This window comes from Dama dama, chromosome 25, assembly GCF_033118175.1.
Source record: "Dama dama isolate Ldn47 chromosome 25, ASM3311817v1, whole genome shotgun sequence".
Classification (NCBI taxonomy): domain Eukaryota; kingdom Metazoa; phylum Chordata; class Mammalia; order Artiodactyla; family Cervidae; genus Dama; species Dama dama.
The window spans coordinates 68,409,621-68,432,109 of record NC_083705.1 but is presented as its reverse complement, the minus strand read 5'-3'; the positions used below and the strand labels follow the sequence as shown (position 1 = coordinate 68,432,109).

The following is a 22,489-nucleotide window of genomic DNA, read 5'->3' as shown; positions in this document are numbered from 1 at the left end:
GGAAGATTATTTCCTTGTGTTTAATACCCACTATGACAAGTGGTATTTTCAATCGTCACAAAATAACCCCGTTCCTAAATGGAGTTATTCAAGGAACCAACACTCAGCTGAATCCAATGAGGGAGCTGGGACATCCCAGGGACAGTGACAGCTCCTCCAGCCACCCGGCGGCCAGTGGTTGAGGGCAGGCATCTGGCAGGAGCTCCCACCACCCCCCCACCCTCCAGGACCATGGCCAGTCCCCTGCACTGAGCCCTTGACCAGAGAGAAGCCTGCCTCGTCTTTAGGTCCTCTGGCCTCAGCTTCCTGACCTGAACTCCCACTTGGCGGTCCCCAGTCCTCCTGTTCCCCAATTAAAATTCTCAACACAAAACCGCACAGCTCAGCTCGTCTACCAGCCAGCCGTTCCAGATGCCAACTCTGATCAGACAAGCTGGGGAAGGGTCAGGGGGTTCCTGGTCTTCAGAAGGCTGCTCCTGGGTCAAGGTCCCAGGTCAGGCAGTATCAGAAGGGGTTGAGGGGTCATCAGTGACCTGTTTCCACCAGAGGCTTCAGAAACATTCCCCCGGGTTACGCAGTGCCCAGTGAACTCAACCACGTTCTCTCCAGCTGAGCCCTTGATGGGTTATAGATTCCAACCTCCTTCTCTGGTCCTGCACGCCTCCTAGCTGGAGACCCCGGTGTGTTTCTCTTCACCCATCTGCACATCCCAACTACATCCCAAAGTAGTTGTGTTTGGGGTGCTGAGTTCTGTGGAGTTGTGTGACTCGCCTTCATGGCTGAAGCCTGTCTCGATGCCTCCCAGACCCCCGGAGGCTGGCAGACAGGATGCAGGCGGCCCCGTCAGACCTGGGGAACTCATCATCAGCCCAGGTCGTCTCAGCACTCAAGTCTGCTGGAGGACGGATCTCTTCTGCAACATCTCCACCTGGTGGCCGGCCTGCCTCGGCTCCAGCATCTCTAGGGACCAGCGACTCACCAGGTACTGAAAGGAGTTCATCCTGAGCGTGAACGTCACATCTGTTCGGCTCCCACCCGATGACCCCAGTTCACACCTCGGAGCCACGGAACAGGTCGAACTGCAGAGAAGCAGCCGACTGTAGTAAGACCCTGGGATCCCGAGGCGGGTTGTAACTGAGCAAGTTAATGATCACACACATAGACATACACACACACCAGAGCAGTCTGTAACTGAGCAGGTTAATGATCACACGCACACGCACACTGGGACGGGTTATAACTGAGCAAGTTAATGAACACTCACACACACATATACACACACACACATATACACACACGCACACATACATACACGCACACGTGTGCACACATACATACACACATGTGCACACATACATACACACACCGGAGCAGTTTATAACTGAGCAAGTTAATGATAATCCACATACATACACATAAACACACATACACACACACCAGAGCAGTTTGTAACTGAGCAAGTTAATGATCTCTCACACACACACACACACACACACACACACACACACCCCCGTGGCTAAAAAGGAAAAATAAATACAACGCCACCTCCCTGAAGACGAGAACAGGACACTTCCAGCACATGGAAACTGCACGGGCGTGTTGTCACTTTCCTTTCTGCTGCTGCTTGGCAACCCTGCAAACTTTGAAAGATCTTTCCTCTGAACCATCTCTCATCCAAGGTAAATACCACAGCCTCCTATTTTTAATATAAATCTACTTATTTTTTGGCTGCACTGGATCTTCGTTGCTGTGTGTGGGCTTTCTCTAATTACGGCCAGCAGGGGCTCCTCCCCAGTTGGGGTGTGCAGCTTTCTCAGAGGTAGTTTCTCCTGTGGCTCACAGGCCCCAGGCACGCAGGCTCATGGTCTTGGCACATGGACTCCGCAGCTGTGACACAGACTTAGCTGCCCCTTGGCATGTGGGATCTTCCCGGGCCACGGATCAAACCCGTGTCTCCTGCACTGGCAGGCGGATTCTTTATCACTGAGCCACCAGGGACGCCCACATCACCACCTCTAGAACGACCCCTCTTCGGATGTGTTTTCAAGACCCTATACCGTCCAGAATTCACTCTGCTTATCAGAGCAGTTTCTTCTGTTCCTTTTTCTATTCCCAGTTCTTTCTATCACCCACATTAGTCCAGGGACAAACTGTGTTCAAAGCTTCCCCCATGAGCGTCAGGAGGGGAGATCCAGAGAGAAGACCCCGGCCAGGGAGGCCGCCTTCACGCAGAGCGTCCACCCACAGCTTCCAACCACCGGGAGCTTACTCAGCCCTGCCCTTCAGCGCAGTGGGCTGGTTTCCCGCCCTTCCTGGCGGGTTCCCAGGAGAGTCCTCTTGAAGCCAGGCTCCCTCTCACTTCCCTTCCTCGCCAGGGCTAAGGAAATGTTGGCTGGAGCCCAGATGGGTCTAGGTATGGCTGGCACGGCTCTTCTCAGCACCGGCTGGTCTCAGTCAGATCAGGCCGCTCTGACGGATGCCACAGTAAGGGGCTGGAACACCAAGCATCTACCCCCTCACTGTCCCGGAGGCTGGGGAGTCCAGGATCAAGGTGCTGGCTGACACAGGGTCTGGTGGGGGTTCTCTTCCCGCTGTGACCTTCTGTGGTGGACGGGGCGAGGGAGCACTCTGGGGTCTCTTTCATCAGGGCATGAACCCACCCTCAAGACCTAAAGCCAAGGTCCCCCTTCCTGATACCAACACACTGGGAAGGTTAGGATTTCAACACAGGAAACAGACATGCAGCCCATAAAATAGCTCCTCTACCTGCCAAGAAGGGCAGTCCAAGGTGAGTTCTTTCCCTCCTTTCCCCAAGTCCTTTCCAAGCCTGAGAACTCATCTCTCCCCCAACAGAACTCCCCAGTGGCAGGGATACAGGAGAGGCTCTGCTGCCCACATCCCCAATAGGACGCTCTCATAGGATGTCGGCTGTGAAGGCCGGGTCCAGGGTCACTGACCCCGTGACTTGGTGTGATTCCTAAACACCACTCTGGGAACGGGTGGGAGTTTCTGGGGGCTCGTCATCCCTCTGGGACATTCCAGACACACCTTCCAACCTTGCCAGCAGGCGTTCCCCCTCTAGGTACAGCCTCACCCTTCCTGTCTCCATCAGACTGCTGAGGTTGCAAATAACACAGCACCCACGCGAAAGCAGCTTAAGAACAACATAGGTTTATCACTTAACAAGGTATCCTGAGGGCTTCCCTGGTGGCTCAGCGGTGAAGGATCTGCCTGCCAATGCAGGAGACACAGTTTAATCCCTGGGTCAGGAAGACCCCTGGAGGAGGAAATGGCAGTCCACTCCAGTATTCTTGCCTGGGAAATCCCACGGACAGAGGAGCCTGGCAGGCTAGAGTCAGGCAGGACTTAGCAACTGAGCAACAAACACCACGCTACGGCCCCAGTGGGGGACAAGACACGCCACACAACCAAGGGGTGTGCTTCTGGTCTGTCCGCCTGTCGAGACTTAAGGAGACTCCTGCCGTATGCTCTGCATACTCTGCCGTACACTCTGACAAACATCCACAATATCCCACCCCCTCACCCCAGACACACTCGCTTCTTGTTATACCATCACACTGCTTATGTCTTACGGAGAATTCACACACGGTAACATTCACTCACCTGTTTGTCTCTCTTCTAGAACATAAACCCCATAAGATCTGGGGACTTGCACGTCACCGACCACTGAATCAGAAAAGTTTATTACGCAGTAGACAGTCAATAAGCATTTGTTGAATGAATGAGTCTCCACTTGCTGCTCATGAAAATGAAGATTATCAAACTGATCGTATTTTTATCAGTTTAGTTAAAAATGCGAACCATCTCATTTTATCAAACCTCTCAAGATGGTTTGGTGTTCAGGTTTCAGATGTATTACTAGGAGTTTAATTCCTTTCTGTGATACACGGGGATTGTGCGAGCCACCAGTCAATATTCATTTTTCAGATATCTGAAGTCTATCTACTAACATTCAAAGGTTTTCTTGATGTGTCTTTATCTCAATCAGTTAAGTCTCTTCTCACAAACGAGAAATATTAAATAAATGGCAGCTTTCATAAAATAAAGAGGTGACTAGCAGAAATAATCTGCAGCTTCTGTTAACAAGCTTCTCTTTAGTGTCTGAAATAATAAACACCACTTACAGGCCTCAGACTCCGTGCTGAGAGTTCTACAGGTCAGACCCCAGCGCCATGTTCAGCACATCACCACCCCAACGACAGCGATCTCAAGGCCCTGCTGCTGCTGAAGTGGGGCTCTGAACCCAGGTCTGCCTTGCACCAAAGCTCAGGATGGTTTACTTCACTATCAAATCAACACCAGCTATTCCACCACAGCATGTATCTTCTCTGAATACCACAGCTCATCAATCTGAGACTCTGCCAACAGTGGCTGACATACAATTGTGCCGTGCAATACCACACTGCCAATTAGGTTACAAAACACCATCAACTGGAAGGTATGTCACAATTCAGAAATGTTAAAATGTGCATGTATGTACACAGATTTACACACACATACACATCTAAGATTGACAAAATATAGTAATCCAATAGCCTTGGAACAAGTTATTCCAAAAAAAGTGTTATAAAATATGACACTTCTCTAAACCTTTAGAAAATTAATCTTGTCCTGAAGTACAGAAAGAAAAAAAAAGTGATAAATCTAAAGTATGAATAAAGTTATAGGAAACAGCAAGCATTTACAATACATTCCCTCTTTAAAAATTATTTCTTGTCATCTGTGGCATCAAATCATATCCTTTACAATCTGCAGAGCTGCTAACGTCTCTCCCAGCCATCAGCGTGAGCACAGCTTACTCGAATCTTCGCACGTCCAAGTGCTGTCAGCACACACCATGCAAAGGGGCTTTTCATCTACCTGCTGGCCTCAACTTCTGCTTATTTTCTACACAAGTCAGGGAAAGTAATTGTCATTTCTCATTCCACAGTGGTGAAAAACATAATCTTTGCTGAAGACACAGCCTTAAGTGTCTAGAAGATCAAAGACTCCAACACCTCAGGAAACTCTGGGTAGAGCCTGTACAGGAATGACTGACGGGAAGTGCACGGGTCTTCAGGGCCTCCCATCTCTTCCCCTGAAAGAGCGCGCGTCGTAGGCCCACACCGTGTCCAGCCCCTCCCCCGTGACCTGCGCCGGGGTCCAGTTCGGGAAGGGGAACCGGCAAGCGATGACCCGCGCGTCGTCCTTGAGTTCAAGCTCGAGCTTCTCCTCCAGCTGCGCCATCTGTGGAGAATGACAGCCGTCATTTCAGGGAGCAGGGGGTCACGGGAAGGGACTCCCCAGGGTCCTTCTGTAGTGTCCCTGAAAATATCTGTGCCAGATTACTGACTGTAAAACAGACCACTCCTGGGCGACAATCCACCAAAACACAGATGTCACATGAACCACCGTTTTAAGACTATCTTCTATCATCAAATATAAAATGTGCCCTTTTTAGCAAATGTGTATCACAGATTCCCACTTTCCTAATGAAATATGATAACTAATTCCACTTTAACTAATGAAATATGGTAGAATTAGATGATGAAAAAAAATACACTTTCTACCAACTTGAAATATGATCAAACATTTTACAATTCTTTTAAAAAGATATCCATAATATACCAATAATTAATGTCTTTATAGTCAACATAACTTACAAAAAGTAAAACTCTCTTATGTATCACTTTAACATTATTTTATGAGTAATCTGTGAAGAAAGAGTTTCAATGTTTACTAAAAGTACTGACACTGTGATTACATTAGCAAATTAACAGCCGCTTAAAATTTTATCTTCAGGTCCTAAAAATATATTACCACCTTCACCTCCTAAATATATTTTTCTCTATTCTTTTACTATTTTCAAATAATTTCAAACTTACAGAAAGGATACAAGAATAGAGCATAAAAAAAAAATAAATAAATTTTAAAAATTAAAAAAAAAAAGAATAGAGCAAAAAAACTGCTGTACTCTTTTACCCAGGCTCACCAGTTTTCAGCAGTTTGTCACAGCTGCTTTATCTGACTTGCTCTATGCCCCCCTCTCTCAGAACACTTTTTCTTATCCATCTGAGAGCAGGCTGCCTACAACATGCCCCTTTACTCCATGGTACCTCAGTGTTTTCTGAGGAGCCTCAGCACAGTTATCAAATTCAGGAAACTTAACATTGTATCCCAGCAACAATCATCCCCACAGCACCCGATCAAATGCCCCAGGAGTGTCCTTCACACTGTCCCCGAGTCCAGGGTCGCGCACTGCGACCTGGGTTGTAATGGTTCCTTGAATCTGGAACAATCTCTTGCCTTTCTTTGTCTCTCGTGACAATAATCTCCTTTAAGAACACAGGCCAGTCGACTTGAAGCAGTTGATCAAACATATAGTCCTGTATATGATCAATGATTGTAATGGTGTAACTCTAAACATGGCAAGATACAAGAGGGAATTTTGCCCGGACCATGTAAGATTGAGTGAGACAGCCAGCCCAGAGCCCTCTGGTTACTGCCGACAGACCTAGTCCAGTAGGGGCACACTGAGTGACCCATCTGCAAAACCTTCGCTGGCCCTTGGAATGAGCCTTCCCAGCATCGTTAGGTTAAATGGTCACGAAAGGCCTCCCAAAGGATGGTCGAATTTATGACCATAAGTAGGCCCTGTCAACTACAAATTGGCATTTGCCATCTACCTCTGTAAGGGTTAAATCACACACTGCTGCAGCTGCTGACCACCAACACCCCCTGAAGGGATGGACAGCAGAAAAGAGGCACTCTGTGCTCGGGGAAAAATTGGCAGGGCACGCCTTCAGAGAGATAGGTATCTTCAGGAGCTGATTTCATGAGCCCAATTCTTGCATCTCCTCATATCTAAAAAGGCACTAAAATCCTTCACGGTGATGAATGTGTCTCGTGACCAGCAGAAAGCTTCTGCAAAAAACATATGTGCTTGACTGTAAGTATTCCTCCTTCACCAAAATCACATAAATGCTAACCTAACCCCCTGCCTCTTTGGAGTAGTTTCTCAGAGCTATCTGAGGGGCTGTCTCCCAGGCTACAGTCCTCATTTTGCCTCCAAATAAAATTTTAACTCAAAAAAAAAAAAAAAAAAAGGACACAGGCTGGTCCCTCTGGTGTCTTGTGATGAGTGGTGTGTGCGTCCAAGGCAACGACCCAGCAGAGAGATTGTGAACTTCGCACACTCCACAGTCCTGAGCTCATGGGGTCCTTCTGCTTTGAGGGTGATGCACCCCTCAGCTAAGGAGGTATCTCGGTGTCTCCACAGGGTGGTTACTATTCCTCCTTTAAAATGAACAAGATACTGGGGGCAGACACCTTGAGAAGATGCAAATGTCTTGTTACGCGTCTAACTGTCCCCCACTGAGTGCTGCATTCTTGACGACTGTGCCAGAGTCAATTTCACTATACAGGTTGAAAGTGGCAACTTTCCAAGCCCATCCTTGCTTTCAGATCAACAGTCAGAATCTCAAGGAAGAGCTCTCTCCATCACTGTAAGCATGAACTCCTGGGTTCATCAACGGGTTATGATCCGCTGTCGTCCTCGTTTCTTCTAACACTCAAGTTGTCCGGTTTGGTCATCGGGAGCCCCTCAAGCTGGCTCCTCTCCCGTGCATGTGCCCTGACCAAACCTTCTGAGTGCTTCCTCACCACATTCAGACTCAACTAAATGTTCCAGGCTTTCACACCTTCCCTTCCCAGCCCTGGGATCAGCCACTTCTCAAACGTTCCTGGTTCCTCTGAGAAGCAATGTTTAGAAACCAAGACCTGTGCAAAAGCTACTCTCTTTAAAAGTAATCGAGCAGGACTTCCCCTGATGGCTCAGGTCCAGCAAGGCTTTGGCCCCTTCCCGGGTGATCTCAGTCCCCACTTGGCTTCAGCTCCTGGGCGCTGATGCCCCAGTGAGCCCCCTGTCTTGAGCCCAGACCTCTGGGCATGTGCCGCTGCCCACCTGACATGCCTACATGTGTCAACCCACACGTGTCCCAGACTGTATGTGCCAGATAGGACTCTGCCTGCCCATGCAGGGGACACGGGTTTTGATCCCTGGTCCAGGAAGATTCCACATGCCACAGAGCAAATAAGCCCATGCTCCACAACTACTGAGCCCGTGAGCTTTTAATGACTGAAACCTGCGCGCCTGGAGCCTGTGCTCACAAAAAGAAAGTCACTGCCATGAGGCGCTGTGCCCTGAACTGGACAGTAGCCCCCACTCGCCGCAGCCAGAGGAAGCCCGAGCACAGCAACAAAGACCCGGCACAGACAGAGATTAATTAATTAATCTACTAAATTAAGACGAACAAATTTTCTACAACAGTTTGATTCCTCACCTGTGTCTTTAAAAAGCAGTTTGGAAAAAAAAAAACTCCTCTACATGACCTGTGGCTGAAGTGAGCCAAAATTGTGATTCTTTATTAGAATCAATATCAAGATAACAATGAATAAATTCCACTAAGGATGAAATATTTTTATTTTTTTAACAGCTAGCAAAAGATTGTTCCTTAAAAAAAAAAAAAGCAAAAATTTTGTTCCTTGAGGGAAAAATTAAATAAGCAAAGAATAAGACAATATGTGTTTTTCCAAAATGTCAAGGGTTTCATATGGTAATTTTGTTCATATAAAGGACAACTGTAAAGTTATTCAGATTACTATTCTTCTTTTCTCTTTTACAGATCTTTTATTTCCAAATGACTGTCATATGCTAAGTCAAGATAAACCTATGAATGAAAGGCTCTATTTCAATCATAAGAAATTAACGGACTAAATTATACATAAATATGCAACAAACCTAGGTCTTGATATCTTACACAAAGAGAAGCCATGATGTGTCATGTCTGCCTAATGAAACTCAAAATTATTCATACAATTATACGTTTCAAAGTGACATGAAACTCATCCTATTCTAATTACCTCTTCAAAACTTTAAATATAAGTTGAAACCAGGGTGCCCCCCACTGGATCTCCAGCTCATCCTGTTGTTTCTGTCCTCACGGAGCATCCAGAGTCTGACCACCTGTCACCAGCTTCTCCACCCTGGCACTGGCTTCCCCCACTGATGGCCTGGATGCCCACAAGAGCTCAGACCCGTCCCCCAGCATCTGCCCCACCCTCTACTCCCCATGGCAGGCCCTGTCCTTCCCACCTGGTCCCCCATATCTCTCCCCCGCCACCTCTGCTCACCCCCTCCCACCACCCCCACCTCCTCACTGCTTCTGGACCCACGGGAACACACCCCTCAGCACCTTTCCTTTCGCAGTGGCTGTTCCTCAACCTGAAGCACTCTTCTGGACACGGCCGCACGGCTCCCCCTCACCTCCAATGTCCCTCTTCAAGGACGGTCTCCCTTTCACGCTTTGGTGAGCCCACAGCACTGACCCACCCCCCTTACTGTACCACAGAGTCTACACTGCCATCTCACTGAATACCTACTTTCCCAACTAGCACGTAAATACCTTGGGGCAGGGATGTTTTCTTTTTTCTCTTTATTCACTGAAGTACTTGAACAGGGACTGATGCTTAGTGGGCCCTGAATAAACACTTGTTTAAGGAATGACTGAATAGCAGAACACTGAGACAGTATTTTCATTCATGGATTCCTAACAGAATTCGTAACTAAAATTAAATGAGTCATCCTTTGAAGTTATGAAACTTAATTGCCCATGGAAACAGTGTACTTAAGGCACATGTTTATATGATATTCATCCATTCCTTTAACAAACACTCCCTAGGTGATCACTCTGTGCCAGGAGCTGAGAGTCTGGCAGATTGCTCAACAGGTCCGCCCTGTCCCTGAGCTCACAGCGCAGTGCACACGACCAACACCACCAAAGCCATCACACAAGCAGAAGTGCAGCCACATGTCCATAGAGAAGGGAACAAGCTCTGGAAATCGTGGTCTCAGGGGTCATCAAGGGCAATCAAGGATGGCTTCTCGGAGAAAGAAACATCTAACCTCTGAGTGGTCAGCAGAGGTTCACTAACCAGGCCCAGAGCTGGGGGGACTGGAGTCTCGGGGAGGACACGGCCCCACACAGTGTGGTCCAGGAGCCAAGAGGAGGGCAGAGCCAGTGCACAGAGAGCTGGGGCGGCCGGGCGTCCAGGCCAGATGGAAGGTGGGCCTTACCGTCGCTGCTTTAAAGCAGGACGAAGTCATGGGAGGGTTTTCAACAAGAACACGACCCATCTGTCCGGCACTGCTGGCGCATGAGTTCATGGTAAGCATGGATATCTCCCATCCAGGCACTGGCCTGCCAGGTCCAATGGCACTCTTACTCCTGCTTCACTGGACACACACGCGTGATGCAGGCTCGGGCCGCTGTAAGCCAAGCGCCGCTACGCAGAGGTATGAAGAACCGCCAGTAGGGCACCGGAAGCAGAGCTGTGAGAAACGGCCAGTCCCGCACCGGAAGCAGAGCTGTGAAGAAGGGCCAGTCTCGCACCGGAAGCAGAGCTGTGAGGAAGGGCCAGTCCCGCACCGGAAGCAGAGCTGTGAGGACGGGCCAGTCCCGCACCGGAAGCAGAGCTGTGAGGAAGGGCCAGTCCCGCACCGGAAGCAGAGCTGTGAGAAACGGCCAGTCCCGCACCGGAAACAGAGCTGTGAGGAAGGGCTAGTCTCGCACCGGAAGCAGAGCTGTGAGGGACCCAGTCACGCACCGGAAGCAATGAGGGACCGCCAGTCCCGCACCGGAAGCAGAGCTGTGAGGGGCCGCCAGTCTGGCACCGGAAGCAGAGGGAGACCACGTAACACCGGGATCTCGCCCTCTGATGCTCCCAACACCTGCTCCGGCTTCTTAACGGCCCACGTGCGCCCAACCGGCCACAGGAAACCCTTCCTGCCATGCTGGCTCTGTCCATCCCCCAAGCCCCTGCCGGGACACTGGCCAGTGAGCGGAGAAGGGAAATGCGTTCTAACAGAAGACAGCATAGTGGGCCCAGACAGCCTAAAGAACTTTCCAGGGCCCACAGGACGCCCAAGAGCCAACCTGGCCCCCTGACTCCCCCGGCAGTCCCCTCCCTCCTCTCACTGTCCCCACGCAGGCGAGGCCTGGGGAGGGCGGAAAGCAGGGACCTCCACCCGGGAAACCGAGCCTCCCAGACCAGCCTCCGTGCCCTGATCCGTCCCCCTGCGTGGAGGACTCAAGTTGGCTGAATCCCTCTCGTGCCAGGAGACGTGGGCACTTTGTGCATTTCAGCTGCTCCCTTCTTCCTGGGAACCGTGAAATGCTGCGCCTTATTTAAGGCTTCTCTGTGTACAGAAGAATGGCCCATAATCACAAAAGTATTTATCAAAATAACACTCTTCCCTTGGGTGAACAGTTTCCAAAACTGACTACACTTCAAATGTGGTGAGAAGCCCGAGGAGCCGGAGCCCGGAGGCCAATGCTGCCCCCGGCTTGGACAGCACCTCGGGGCCTCTCAAGACAGCGCGGAACATATGTCAGCTTTCTATTTGTATAAAGCATGGATTTTAAATTAAGATTCTTTGCTTCAAAATGCCAATTATCCCGAAAGAATACTCAAACTTCACAATAAGTAAGGAAAAAACCATTAAATTCCATAGCAATTCTGATACCAAATACGTTTTTTGGTGTTTTTTTTAAATGATCAGAGATCATACCTTTCTACCTCTTTTCATTTCTGTAACAAAAGTATAGACACCCAGGTTTCATCTTCATGTTAGGCTTGCTGAGAATTATGAACATACAGAATCCTATCACTTTCAAGAATATCTAACAAAAGCACTTCTAAATACTTTAAAAAAAAAAAAAAGAAAGAAAGAGGGAAAAAAACATTTCACTGAAAATTCTAATAGTAAGAAAAAATTTTCTCCAGCACTGAGATAGCTTAAGGAAAAATTAAGATATGAATAAGAAAGCATAACAACAAAAAAAGCCCATTTCTTTTTTTTTCTTAATAAAAACCATATCACTTATTTAGTGGCATTTCAGCAAAAAAACAGTATTTGCCAGGATTACTATGCCTACAATTATAGAGCTTAAAAAGTGAAGGGGGATTTCTTTCTACAGTCTGTAAACCAACAATTACAATGAAAGCCTCCCATTCTCATCATCTTTCCAAAGGCTAAATTGAGGACCATTTGCAGTCCAATGCTGCAACATTTTCACTTTCGAAAGTACAGAGTCAGAATTCAACACAAATCAGCCAAGTGAGGTCAACGGAAACTAGTCAACGCATGTGCGTGTGTGCTAAGTCACTTCAGTTGTGTCCAACTCTTTGTGACTCCATAAACTACCACACCCCTCTGTCCATGGAATTCCCCAAGCAAGAATAATGGAGTGGGTAGTCATTCTCTTCTCTAGGGGATCTTCCCAACCCAGGGATTGAACCCATGTCTCCTGCATCGCACACATATTCCTTACCACTGAGCCATCAGGGACACCCCATTCCATTAACTTTCCCAAGTGTTTTCAGCCAGATATAGTAAGTAAGCAGCCGTGAAAACCTACTCACGTTAGACACCAGGAGCATATAAAGCAGTTTTCAGACTAGAATTGTTAGGACTTATGTAGAGCACTGACACCTTCATCTAAAGCAGAAGTTTTAAACTACAAGACTGAATCTTTTATGATTAAACTATTAAGGCCCTAAAGTACTTTGTTAAACCAATGATCTGTCATTCTGCACATGGGAGAGCAGGCCAGAGAGAGACGGTCTGTTCGGGCCAGAAGCCCCCTCCTAACCTAGAAAAAGACACTCGGGTGGCAGGAAGGGCGTACTCACCATCTGGGGCACACCAAAGATAACAACATTTGAGTACTGCGAAAAAGTGACCTGAAGGGAAGGGAGAAAACAATTCACAGATTAATTCTGGAAAGTTAAACATCAGCTTAAGCTTTATTTCAAAATAAGTAGCAATTTCCCATTTCAAAAAATAGTTGGTTTTCCAGAAAGAGACTCAAAGACTTAGAAAACAAATTTCTGGTTGCCACCGGGGAGGGGCAGTTAGGAAGTTTGCGATGGACGTGTACCCAGTGCTATATTTAAAATGGATATCCAACAAGGACCTACTGTACTGCACAAGAACTCTGCTCAGTGTCATGTGGCGGCCTGGATGGGAGGGGAGTGTGGAAGGAAACGGATACATGTACATGTATGACTGAGGCCCTCTGCTGTCCACCTGAAACTATCACAACACTGTTAATCAGCCATTGTTGTTATTCAGTGCTAAGCTGTCTGACTCTTTGTGACCCCATGGACTGCACCATGCCAGGCTTCCCTGTCCTTCACTACCTTCTGGAGTTTGCTCAAATTCGTGTCCATTGAGTTGGTGATGCCAACCAACCATCTCATCCTGTGTTGCCCCTTTCTCTTCCAGCCTTCAATCTTTTCCAGCATACATACCCCAAATCAAAATAGAAAGTTCAAAAAAATAGTGGGTTTTCACAAAGAGTGGCCCTTTTTAAGATTTCCTGTGTTAATACTTTCACCCATGTTAGCTCATCTGTTACAGTTTTCCAGAAGTTTCCGCAGAAGCTATCCCAGCTCATCCTCACAGCCACTCCACACAGGGCCACCAAGATAGACGGTCACAAAGGCAGGGACTCAACAGTGACCACTGGTGGTCACCCTGGTAGACTGGGCCATCTGCACCCCGGCCCACTTTCTACTCTGCTCTATACGAAACAAGCTTATCGATAACTCAAGGTTTTTCAGAACCACGTTTCTCCTGCGGAGTCATCCTTAGAATTTTGGTCCCCCTCCTCTTCACTAAAACACTAAGTAAAAATGGCAATAAAATGGTCTTTAGTTGGAAAACGGGGGGGGAAAGTGCTTCGCCAGTCAAAATGCTTATTACCCAATAAAAGTTTTATTTACTCTATAGAGAGATCATTTACGTATATATGGAATAAAAAACAATGCAAACAAAACTCAAGTGAATTTTTATAAGCTACTGATGACACTATTACAAAGGAAAATTCTTATTTAAGAAAAAGCATTTTATGGAGCATTCCTAAAGCAAAATTACCAGGCACTTTTTAGAGAACAAGTAAACTTGGAAATATCTTGTACTTTATGAAGACACAAAGGAGCATCACAGCATGGTTGGTGGGTCCTTTCTTTTCTCCTGCACTATTTCTGTCTCTCCCTAGGTATATATACACATACACACATGAACCCACACACACTGACACATTAGCACGCACACACATATACACACACACATAAACACACATACACAAACTCAGACACACAGTCTCAAACACACTCAGACACACATATTCATATGTGCATATAAATACACACACACACACACAAAACTATTTACCAAGAATGACATTAACAAGTTAATGCCTATATGACAATGTAGAAGACTTACAAATGAGATAAAAAAATCTTATCACTGCATAATAAAGAGAAATGGGAACATTTTAAATTGAGTAAATAAAGCCTTAGAAGTCACATGACCTGTAAAGTTATAAACCTCAAGTTTCTACTCTAAAGTAGGGCTGATTTGTAAAATCTATCAATTTAAAAGCTGTTCACATTTCATAATGCTGAAATATACACTTTAACTCTATTTTAATTCAGTTTTCAGTCATACTAACCAAAAATCATAAAGTTAGCACGTCCTCTGCCGCACGTACCTTCCACAAGTCTGAGATGTAAAACCTGGCCGACGCCTGCACCCCTGCCCGCCAAGCGCAGTACCTGGAGTACCAGACAAGCCAGGGGTTCAGCTCATACCCCACAGCTGTGAAGCCTTCCTTTGCAGCTGCGATCACCTGCGGGGAGAGGCCGTGTTCCAGATCAGAAAAAGACATGAAAACTCCCTACTTATGTTGGTACTGTTGTTGAGTCCCTACATCATATCCAACTTTTTGCAACCCCATGGACTATAGCCCGCCAGGCTTCTCTGTCCATGGGATCTTCCAGGCAAGAATACTGGAGTGGGTAACCATTTCCTCCTCCAAGGGATCTTCCCAACCCAGGGATTGAACCCACAAGAAGTAGAATTTATTCAATACCAACTAAAGGGTTTTACAGAAAATTATCCAATACTAATGGAAGACTGCAATTTTTTTCCCCAAAACACTGATTTTTTTTTCCCTAGGAGTCATCCTTAGAAAAAAATATAAAATAGTCAAACCACATGACTTAACATGTTTCTGTTGGTCTGTTTTTTAATGAACAAGTTCATAATAATCAATCAATTGTTCCTTTTTACCACACATCCAGAGCACTTTCCCCTTTAAGAACAATTAAATCTGAGAAAAATAAATCCCAAAGTCCTGCTGAAGGACTGAAGTAGTTCAGCCAAACAAACACAAAATTAAATAACTATCAGGCTATCAATTTAACAAGGCTTTGCATAAGCCTCAGAAGAAAAGTGAAACGGAAATTTTAAAGCATAAAACCTAAAAAAACATAAATCTTAAAACATCTTCAAGTAACTCACAATACGTCCGTCACCACTACCAATGTCCACCAAGGGTCCTCTCCTGCATTGCAACATTTTCACAACATTTTCAATCTGTTTCGTAGTTGCAGGTACAAAAGGCAAACAAATTCTTCGGAGGGCTGGTGTTACAAATGGTGTGGCCACGGCATACACAGCCACCAGCGTGCCCCCAACAATGCCAGTAAATAAGACCCCCCAACTGCTTTTCTTCAATCTGTTGGCTTCAAGACTTGTAGATGGAACAAATTCTGACAGCCTTTCTTTTTCAAGTGTTGCTGGGTGTGTCCCTGAGTTGAGAGCACAAAAAGATATATGAAACATCAAATCAGAAATCTAAGGTAGTGTTTTTTTCCCCCACAGTTCTTATTAACAAATAAACTCATGCTTTCTAAAGGCTAATTTTGCTCAATACAATTGGAATTACAAATGTAGAATTCCACAATAAGTTCTACAGTCCATCAACTAGAGTGTTTAACAGAAAATTATTCAATACTAATGGAAGACTGAAATCTTTTCTTTCCAACATACTGATTTTTTCTCCAGGAGTCGTCCCCAGAAAATAACGTGTTCAAATCTATTTATGAATCAGTATCCATTATGAATCAGTACCCATGGCATCACCGACTCAATCAACAGACATGAGCTTGAACAAACTCCGGGAGATCGTGAAGGACAAGGGGAGTCTGCCATTCTGCAGTTCATGGGGTCACAAAGACTCAGACAGGGCTTAGCAGCTAAATTTAGCAACTAACCAACAATGCATTAATAAAAATATTAATTATGTACTCCGTATCTTTGCGGTTCAGAACAAAACTCCATAATAAGCATAAAAATGTCTAATCATTATCCTATTTCAAATAGGAGGAAAGTATTCTACATCAAAATTGGTCAGGCATCAAAAATCCAGTGGTACAAATTCAATTCTGAAGTTAACAGAGGAGACAAAATCCTGGTTTTACTAAAAATCTTAAATAGTCATGGTAATAAGAATTTTAAAGCAGATCCATAAAGGACCAAAAAATACTCATTTCAGGGCTATCACAGTACAGAATAAAACAAACTCTAATCACTGATTACTGAGGGAATAAATGGTACCTTAAACATCCTCCTCTTGAGTTTTATGCTTTAGAATGTATTCGTAATAGGATCTCACATTTTTTATGTTGAAATTTATTTGAAATTAATTCTGAAATGGATTAATGATGGGCAAAGCACAGAGGGTAAGGGCACAGCAGCAGAGACTGGACCCTGGCTCCACCCCTTACTGACAGCTGTGACCCTTCACCTCTCGGAACCTCAGTCTCCTCATCTGTAAAGTGGGGCACGGGATCATTGTGAGGATGAGACAAAGGGATACAGGCAGAGCATGCACAAGAGTGCGCAGCACTGGAACCCCACTGGAACAAGACCACCCTGCCCTGAACCAGCTCTCACTCTAGCTGAGGTGCTAAAACCAAAACCATGGGAATCTGTAGACAAATGGAGTAAGAGGAAGAGGCACAAAAGAGTCTTATCATTTGAAGACACTAGCGTTCACAGTTTAGGGAATAGTAAGCTGTTCTAAAGGTCACTGTGTTTAGTCTCCTACTGATGCGATAAGAAATTACCATACACTAGGCGGGTTAAAAAACGATACACACTTATTAAAGTACAGTTCTGGAGGCCAGATTCTGAAACAGGGTGGGAGTGCTTCTGGAAGCCCTGGGGTAGGACGGGCTGCCCGCACTCCTTGGCCAGTGGCCCCACACCAGTCCAGCCACCGGCTCCACAAGACACCTCCTCTGACACCCCTGCTCTCCTTTCCTGCTTAGGAAAGGATTCCTTTCCTTGGGAGCACACTGGCCCACCCAGATGGGCCAGGACAAGCCTCCCATCTTGACGTCCTTCACACTCAACCACATCCGCCGAGTGGCTCAGGCAGTGTCCTCACAGGTGCTGGAATCAGGACATGGACTTACTTCTGCTTACCGTCCCTGTGTGTGCCTGCTCACTCAGTTGTGTCTGACTCTGTGACCCCATGGACTGTAGTCCACCAGGCTTCTCGATCCATGGAATCTTCCAGGCAAGAATACTGGAGTAGGTGCCATTTCCTCCTCGAGGGGACCTTCCCCACCCAAAGATCAAACCTGCATCTCCTGCACTGGCAGGCGGGCTCTTTACCCAAGCCACCAGGGAAGCCCATGAGATGTGGTAACTTGTCGCCGTGGAGGTGAGGCCCAAGCGTGGACACAGGATAGGCCGGAAGCCCATGGTGACCACCTCAGCATCGCCGGCTCAGTGTGGCTCTGCTATTGAAGGCTGAGGTCTCCTAGAGTGAGTTTCACACCTGGTATCATGGCAGACGACCAACTCAGAAACAATAACAGAAGTCTACTCGTGGTGCCAGTGATGGAGGTAAAATAAAAGTCAAGTTTGGAAAAGTGATGGTGTTTGATAGAAAGCAAGAGTTTTAAGTACATTCTCATTCATACTTTTCAGCACTGCATGGGGGAACTTAACATGCTAATGGAAGTGCATTTGATTTTTTTCTTTTTTAAAGGCAGGCACATCTGCCTTGCCTCATATGAAGAAGTCCTTCTGCAGGTGTTACAACTGTAGAGGACAGTGATCAGAAAGATCTCAGTCACACAGCTCTGGAGTCTCAGAACTCAGAGCTGTGTAGCACGAGACAAGTTGTTGGCGCTTCCCTCATAGCTCAGTTGGTAAAGAATATGGCTGCAATGCAGGAGACCACAGTTTGATTCCTGGATCGGGAAGATCCCCTGTAGAAGGAAATGGCAACCCACTCCAGTATTCTTGCCTGGAGAATCCCATGGACAGAGGAGCCTGGCAGGCTACAGTCCATGGGGTTGCAAGAGTCAGACACGATTTAGAAAGACAGTTAAAAGGAGAGAAAGAGAGATGAGTTGTTGCTAAGCCCAAGTTTCCTCGCCTGCAAGATTTTAAAATAATACTATCCTGAGTTACTGGGACAGTTAAATCAGCAATGCCTATAAAGCCCTTAGCACAGCCGGAGAAAGTGATGACTTTTAGCCACTATTATTTTAATGGAGGAGGGGATGGCATAGGATGAGATGGTTGGATGGCATCACGGACTCAATGGACAAGAATTTGAGCAAACTCCAGGAGATAGTGAAGGACAAGGAAGCTTGGCAAGCTGCAGTTTATGGGATCACAAAGAGTCGGACATGACTTAGTGACTGGGCAATACTATCATCGGGAGGTGTGGAGGAGGTCAATAATTTGTAAAAGCTTTATTGAGACATAATTCATGTATCATACAATTTGCCCATTTAATTCAAAGGCTTTCAGTAGATTCACAGATACATGTAACCATCACCAGTTAAATTTAGAACTTTTTCATTACTTCCCAAAGGAACCTTTATGCTTTAGCCATTACCCTCATCCTCCCCGCCCCCTCTAGCCCTAAGCAAACACAAATCTAGTGTCTCTAAAGAAAGCAGACTTTCCTGCTGCATAACACAGGGAGCTCAGGGCGGTACTGGAGACAACCTAGAAGGGTGGGATGGGATGGGGTGGGGGGTGGACGGTGAAGTTCAAGAGGGAGGGAACATGTGTATGATTCACCTTGTCGTATGGCAGATGCCATACAATACTATAAAGCAATTATCCTCCAATTAAAAATAAATTTAAAAAAGAAAGACTTTCATGAATGAAATCACAGTTCATGGTTTTTGTGACTGCCTCTTCACCTAGCGAGTGTTCCCATGATTCATCCACGTTGTACCACATATCAGCGTTTTATTCCTTCTTACTGCCAAATAATATTCCACTGTATGGACAGCCCACATTTTGTTTTCCAACTATCTGCTGATGGACCGTTTCTCTAGCTGGGCTTCCCTGGCAGCTCAGATGGTAAAGGATCCGTTTCTCCCATTGGCATAAGCCAATAGGCAGCTGATTACATAAACTCAAATCAGATGACCCAAACAACTGTTTCACCTGTGCAGACACGTGCTCTTCAACTTAACCAGCAAAAAGATGTAATAAAGTGCTCCTGGTCTCCAGAGCACCCCTTTAGCCTGTGTGAATGGTGGGTTACACTGAGACAGTTACAAGGCAAGGGGTAAGAGACGCTCTAACGTGTACCAAACGCGGTGGGAACATAATAGGAGGTGGAAGAAAGGCTGATCCCAATGATGCAACCAGGAAGGTGTGGGCAGAAACAGAATTTCAGCTGGACCTAAGGTACAGGGTCTCACACCCTGTCCAAAAGCAGTGTCTCTGTGAAACCTTTCATAAGCCAAATGGCATTAAAGCAAAGAAGCAATTACCTTAGGGCACATCTTGCTAAGGAATGCACAGAACACAGCTAGCTAGAGTACAGGTACTAACAGAAAGGGTTCAGCGATGCGGCAGCTGGACGCGGAGTGTGGTTCCCAGGAAAGAGCCCGGAGGGGTGCTCCTGCCCCTGGGGTGAATGCTGCCCCAGGGACAGCTCGCTGCAAAACTCAGAAAACAACTTCCCTTGTCCCCTTTTATCATGAAACTGAAAATCTTCCTTGGACTTCAGTTTGGGAAAAACAGGTACTAATGTTGGTTTTTCATAAAAGCAAAGTTGTGTAAAGTTTAAAAAAGGAGGGCTGCTTGTATTGAAAAGGGGACCTTCTCAAAAGAATGCCTTGGGAATCAAGGTAAGGCAAGCGAAAGAGCATTTGATGAGTACAGGGTGGGAGTCCTTGACCACTGGACTAAACGTGTACTTCATTCATCGCATTGGGATGAAACTTTTTGAGCAAAGGCAATACACTATCTGTTTTTAACAAAGGCAACACCAACAGCAGTGTCTCTCAATGGTATCATGCACTTTTCTGTCTCAAGTTTCTACACCTACAGAAGTCTTTCAACATCACAAAAATTTGTATGAGCTTTTGAAGAAGTTACTATGTAAATCCAAACTATATACCCAAAATATTGCTATGTCAGTTCAATAAAAAACATACTGATTTTTACCAGTGAAAACCAGTCACTAAAGATTAAAAACTAAAATCAAGACTGCTTCTACATAGTGGAACTACATGTAACCACGTTCTGTATTTTCCAAGTCTCCTGTAGACATGTTATCGTACTTTCATAATTTAAAAGAATTAAAACTAAAAAGAAAAAGCCAACACTAACCACGCCATATTTCAAGGCCACTCTCGCCTGCTGAGACAGTCAACATTCTTGTCTGTGGAGTGTTTCTCTCTAAATAAATCCACTTCTTACCTATTTAAAAAAAAAAAAAAGACGGCTTCTACAAATCTCTAAATCTTTTTGATGCAAAGTTTTAAGATTCACTCTATTCACTGTCATATAAATAAATCACACAAGATTTCTGTCACATGTGCTCTTTTGAACATTCCTTTAAATGGGAGCTGTGGAGGACAACTGGCTATTTCTGTTGAGAGGTTGGAGGGAGCTAGCCCTTGAGAGTAAAGACTCAGAAAAGTGAACTTCCATTGTCTCCAGGCTTGCTTAAATACTGACTTCTGATAATAGTTGAAGACCTCAATTTCCAGGGACAGGTTTGGGTCACCTAGAGCTAGAGGCAGTGACAGAGACACAAAAAGGTACAGGGTCTTATTCAAGTCCAAGTCAAAGGAAAATGGCCAGGAAGAAAGGAGAGGCCTTTCCGGGATTATGACCTGCCATTTGTGTTTAAAGTGGCGTTTGTATTTGCACATCACAGTATTTTAGGGCTATCCACTGTGTACATTCATTTACATACAGGCTTAAAAACTACAGCATATATTTTATGTCCCTTTAACGTGCATTATTTTGTCCACTGACGAAGTCTCTCCTGTCCTGGTCTTGTATCTTTTTGAAATACAGAATGTACTGATATGGGGGGGGGGGGGTACCTTTTCCCCACGTTTTGACAGAAAATAAAGAAACTACACAGCAGACCTCACTAGACATTCCCTGCATTACACAATCTAAGGAGGCAAATGGAACGCAGGATTCACCACTGTGAAGGAGGACACTGAACTGGCCAAGCTAAAGTGAACTGAGACCTGACTCCAAAAGTCAAAACGTCCTTGGAGCATCACTGAAGTGGGTCGAGAGGTTAAATGATCACCACTGGCCCCGGTTTCAAAACCCGTTCCTAACTGTCAGGCCACGGTTAAATGTTACAGCCCCACGCATTCATTTCAACATTTGAGCAAAACAATAGAAGGCTAGGAATAACACAACAGGGTAAGCCCCCGTTCTGTGGCAGCCGGGATGGTGGGAGGCTGGAGAGTCAAAGTCGCTCAGTCGTGTCCGACTCTTTGCAACCCCATGGTCTATACAGCACACGGAATTCTCCAAGCCAGAATACTGGCGTGGGTAGCCTTTGCTTCTCCAGGATATCCTCCCAACCCAGGGATCGAACCCAGGCCTCCCGCATTGCAGGCGAATTCTTTACCAGCTGAAGCGGGAAACCCACAACAAATCAATTTAGGCCTACAAATGATTAGCTCGTAATCAGCGCTCAAAAGAAAAAGCAGCTGGAGGGATTCAGAGGACCTGGTACTTCACTAGGGTTGCCACGAAAACACTTTCAGAAGCAGCACAACCCCGGGCTTCAGGGGGTGGAAATTCAGCGTAAGGCCAGGTCAATTTTCTTCTCAGAAGCTGAGTAACTCTGGGCTAGTTACCGAAGTATTTGTGCAAAACATGTGATCTCTTAAACAGTTTGCCAACGGTCAGGCACGGTTCTCCCTGAACCCGTAAAGAGAGATGCTGGTGTCATTACTGCCATTGCTGCAGCCAGGTCACTTCCCCAAAGACGTAGCTAGAAAAAGCAGCGGAGCTGTGATTCCCCAGCCGGGACAGCGGGTCTCCAGTACCCACATCTCGGAATATCGTGCCGGACTGAATGAGTTATTCGCCATAAAGCGCTTGAGAACAGCTCCGGGCGGTCAGAAACCAGGGCCAAGTACACCGCAAGCGCGAGCACTGAGCACCGAACGCCAGGCCGCGAGCCCATGAACCGGCCCCGCGGGTCCCCGACCTGCCGCGCCCAACTCTGCCAGGCTGCTCCGGGGACTGACCGCGAGCCCCACGCCG

At 46.3% G+C, this 22,489-nt stretch overlaps 1 protein-coding gene across 1 annotated transcript; it reads right to left on the bottom strand.

The window, feature by feature from the left end:
- Positions 1 to 3,677: 3,677 nt before the first annotated feature.
- On the bottom strand, positions 3,678 to 22,459 carry ATPSCKMT (ATP synthase c subunit lysine N-methyltransferase). Its single transcript, XM_061129334.1, has 6 exons — positions 22,274 to 22,459; positions 20,573 to 20,662; positions 15,431 to 15,720; positions 14,619 to 14,756; positions 12,754 to 12,804; positions 3,678 to 5,247 (listed from the first exon to the last, which is right to left on the bottom strand). Exons 1-6 carry the CDS (start codon positions 22,407 to 22,409, stop codon positions 5,077 to 5,079), a joined length of 876 nt encoding a protein of 291 aa, XP_060985317.1. The 5' UTR covers positions 22,410 to 22,459; the 3' UTR covers positions 3,678 to 5,076.
- Positions 22,460 to 22,489: the final 30 nt, after the last annotated feature.

Coding starts and splice junctions, on each gene's coding strand:
- ATPSCKMT (XM_061129334.1), bottom strand. CDS start 22,409: ATGGGCTCGCGGCCTGGCGTTCGGTGCTCAGTGCTCGCGCTTGCGGTG. Junction 20,663..22,273: donor CCGGCACGATATTCCGAGAT/GTGGGTACTGGA, acceptor TTTTTTAAATAG/GTAAGAAGTGGATTTATTTA. Junction 14,757..15,430: donor GTAGTGGTGACGGACGTATT/GTGAGTTACTTG, acceptor CTCTCCCCGCAG/GTGATCGCAGCTGCAAAGGA.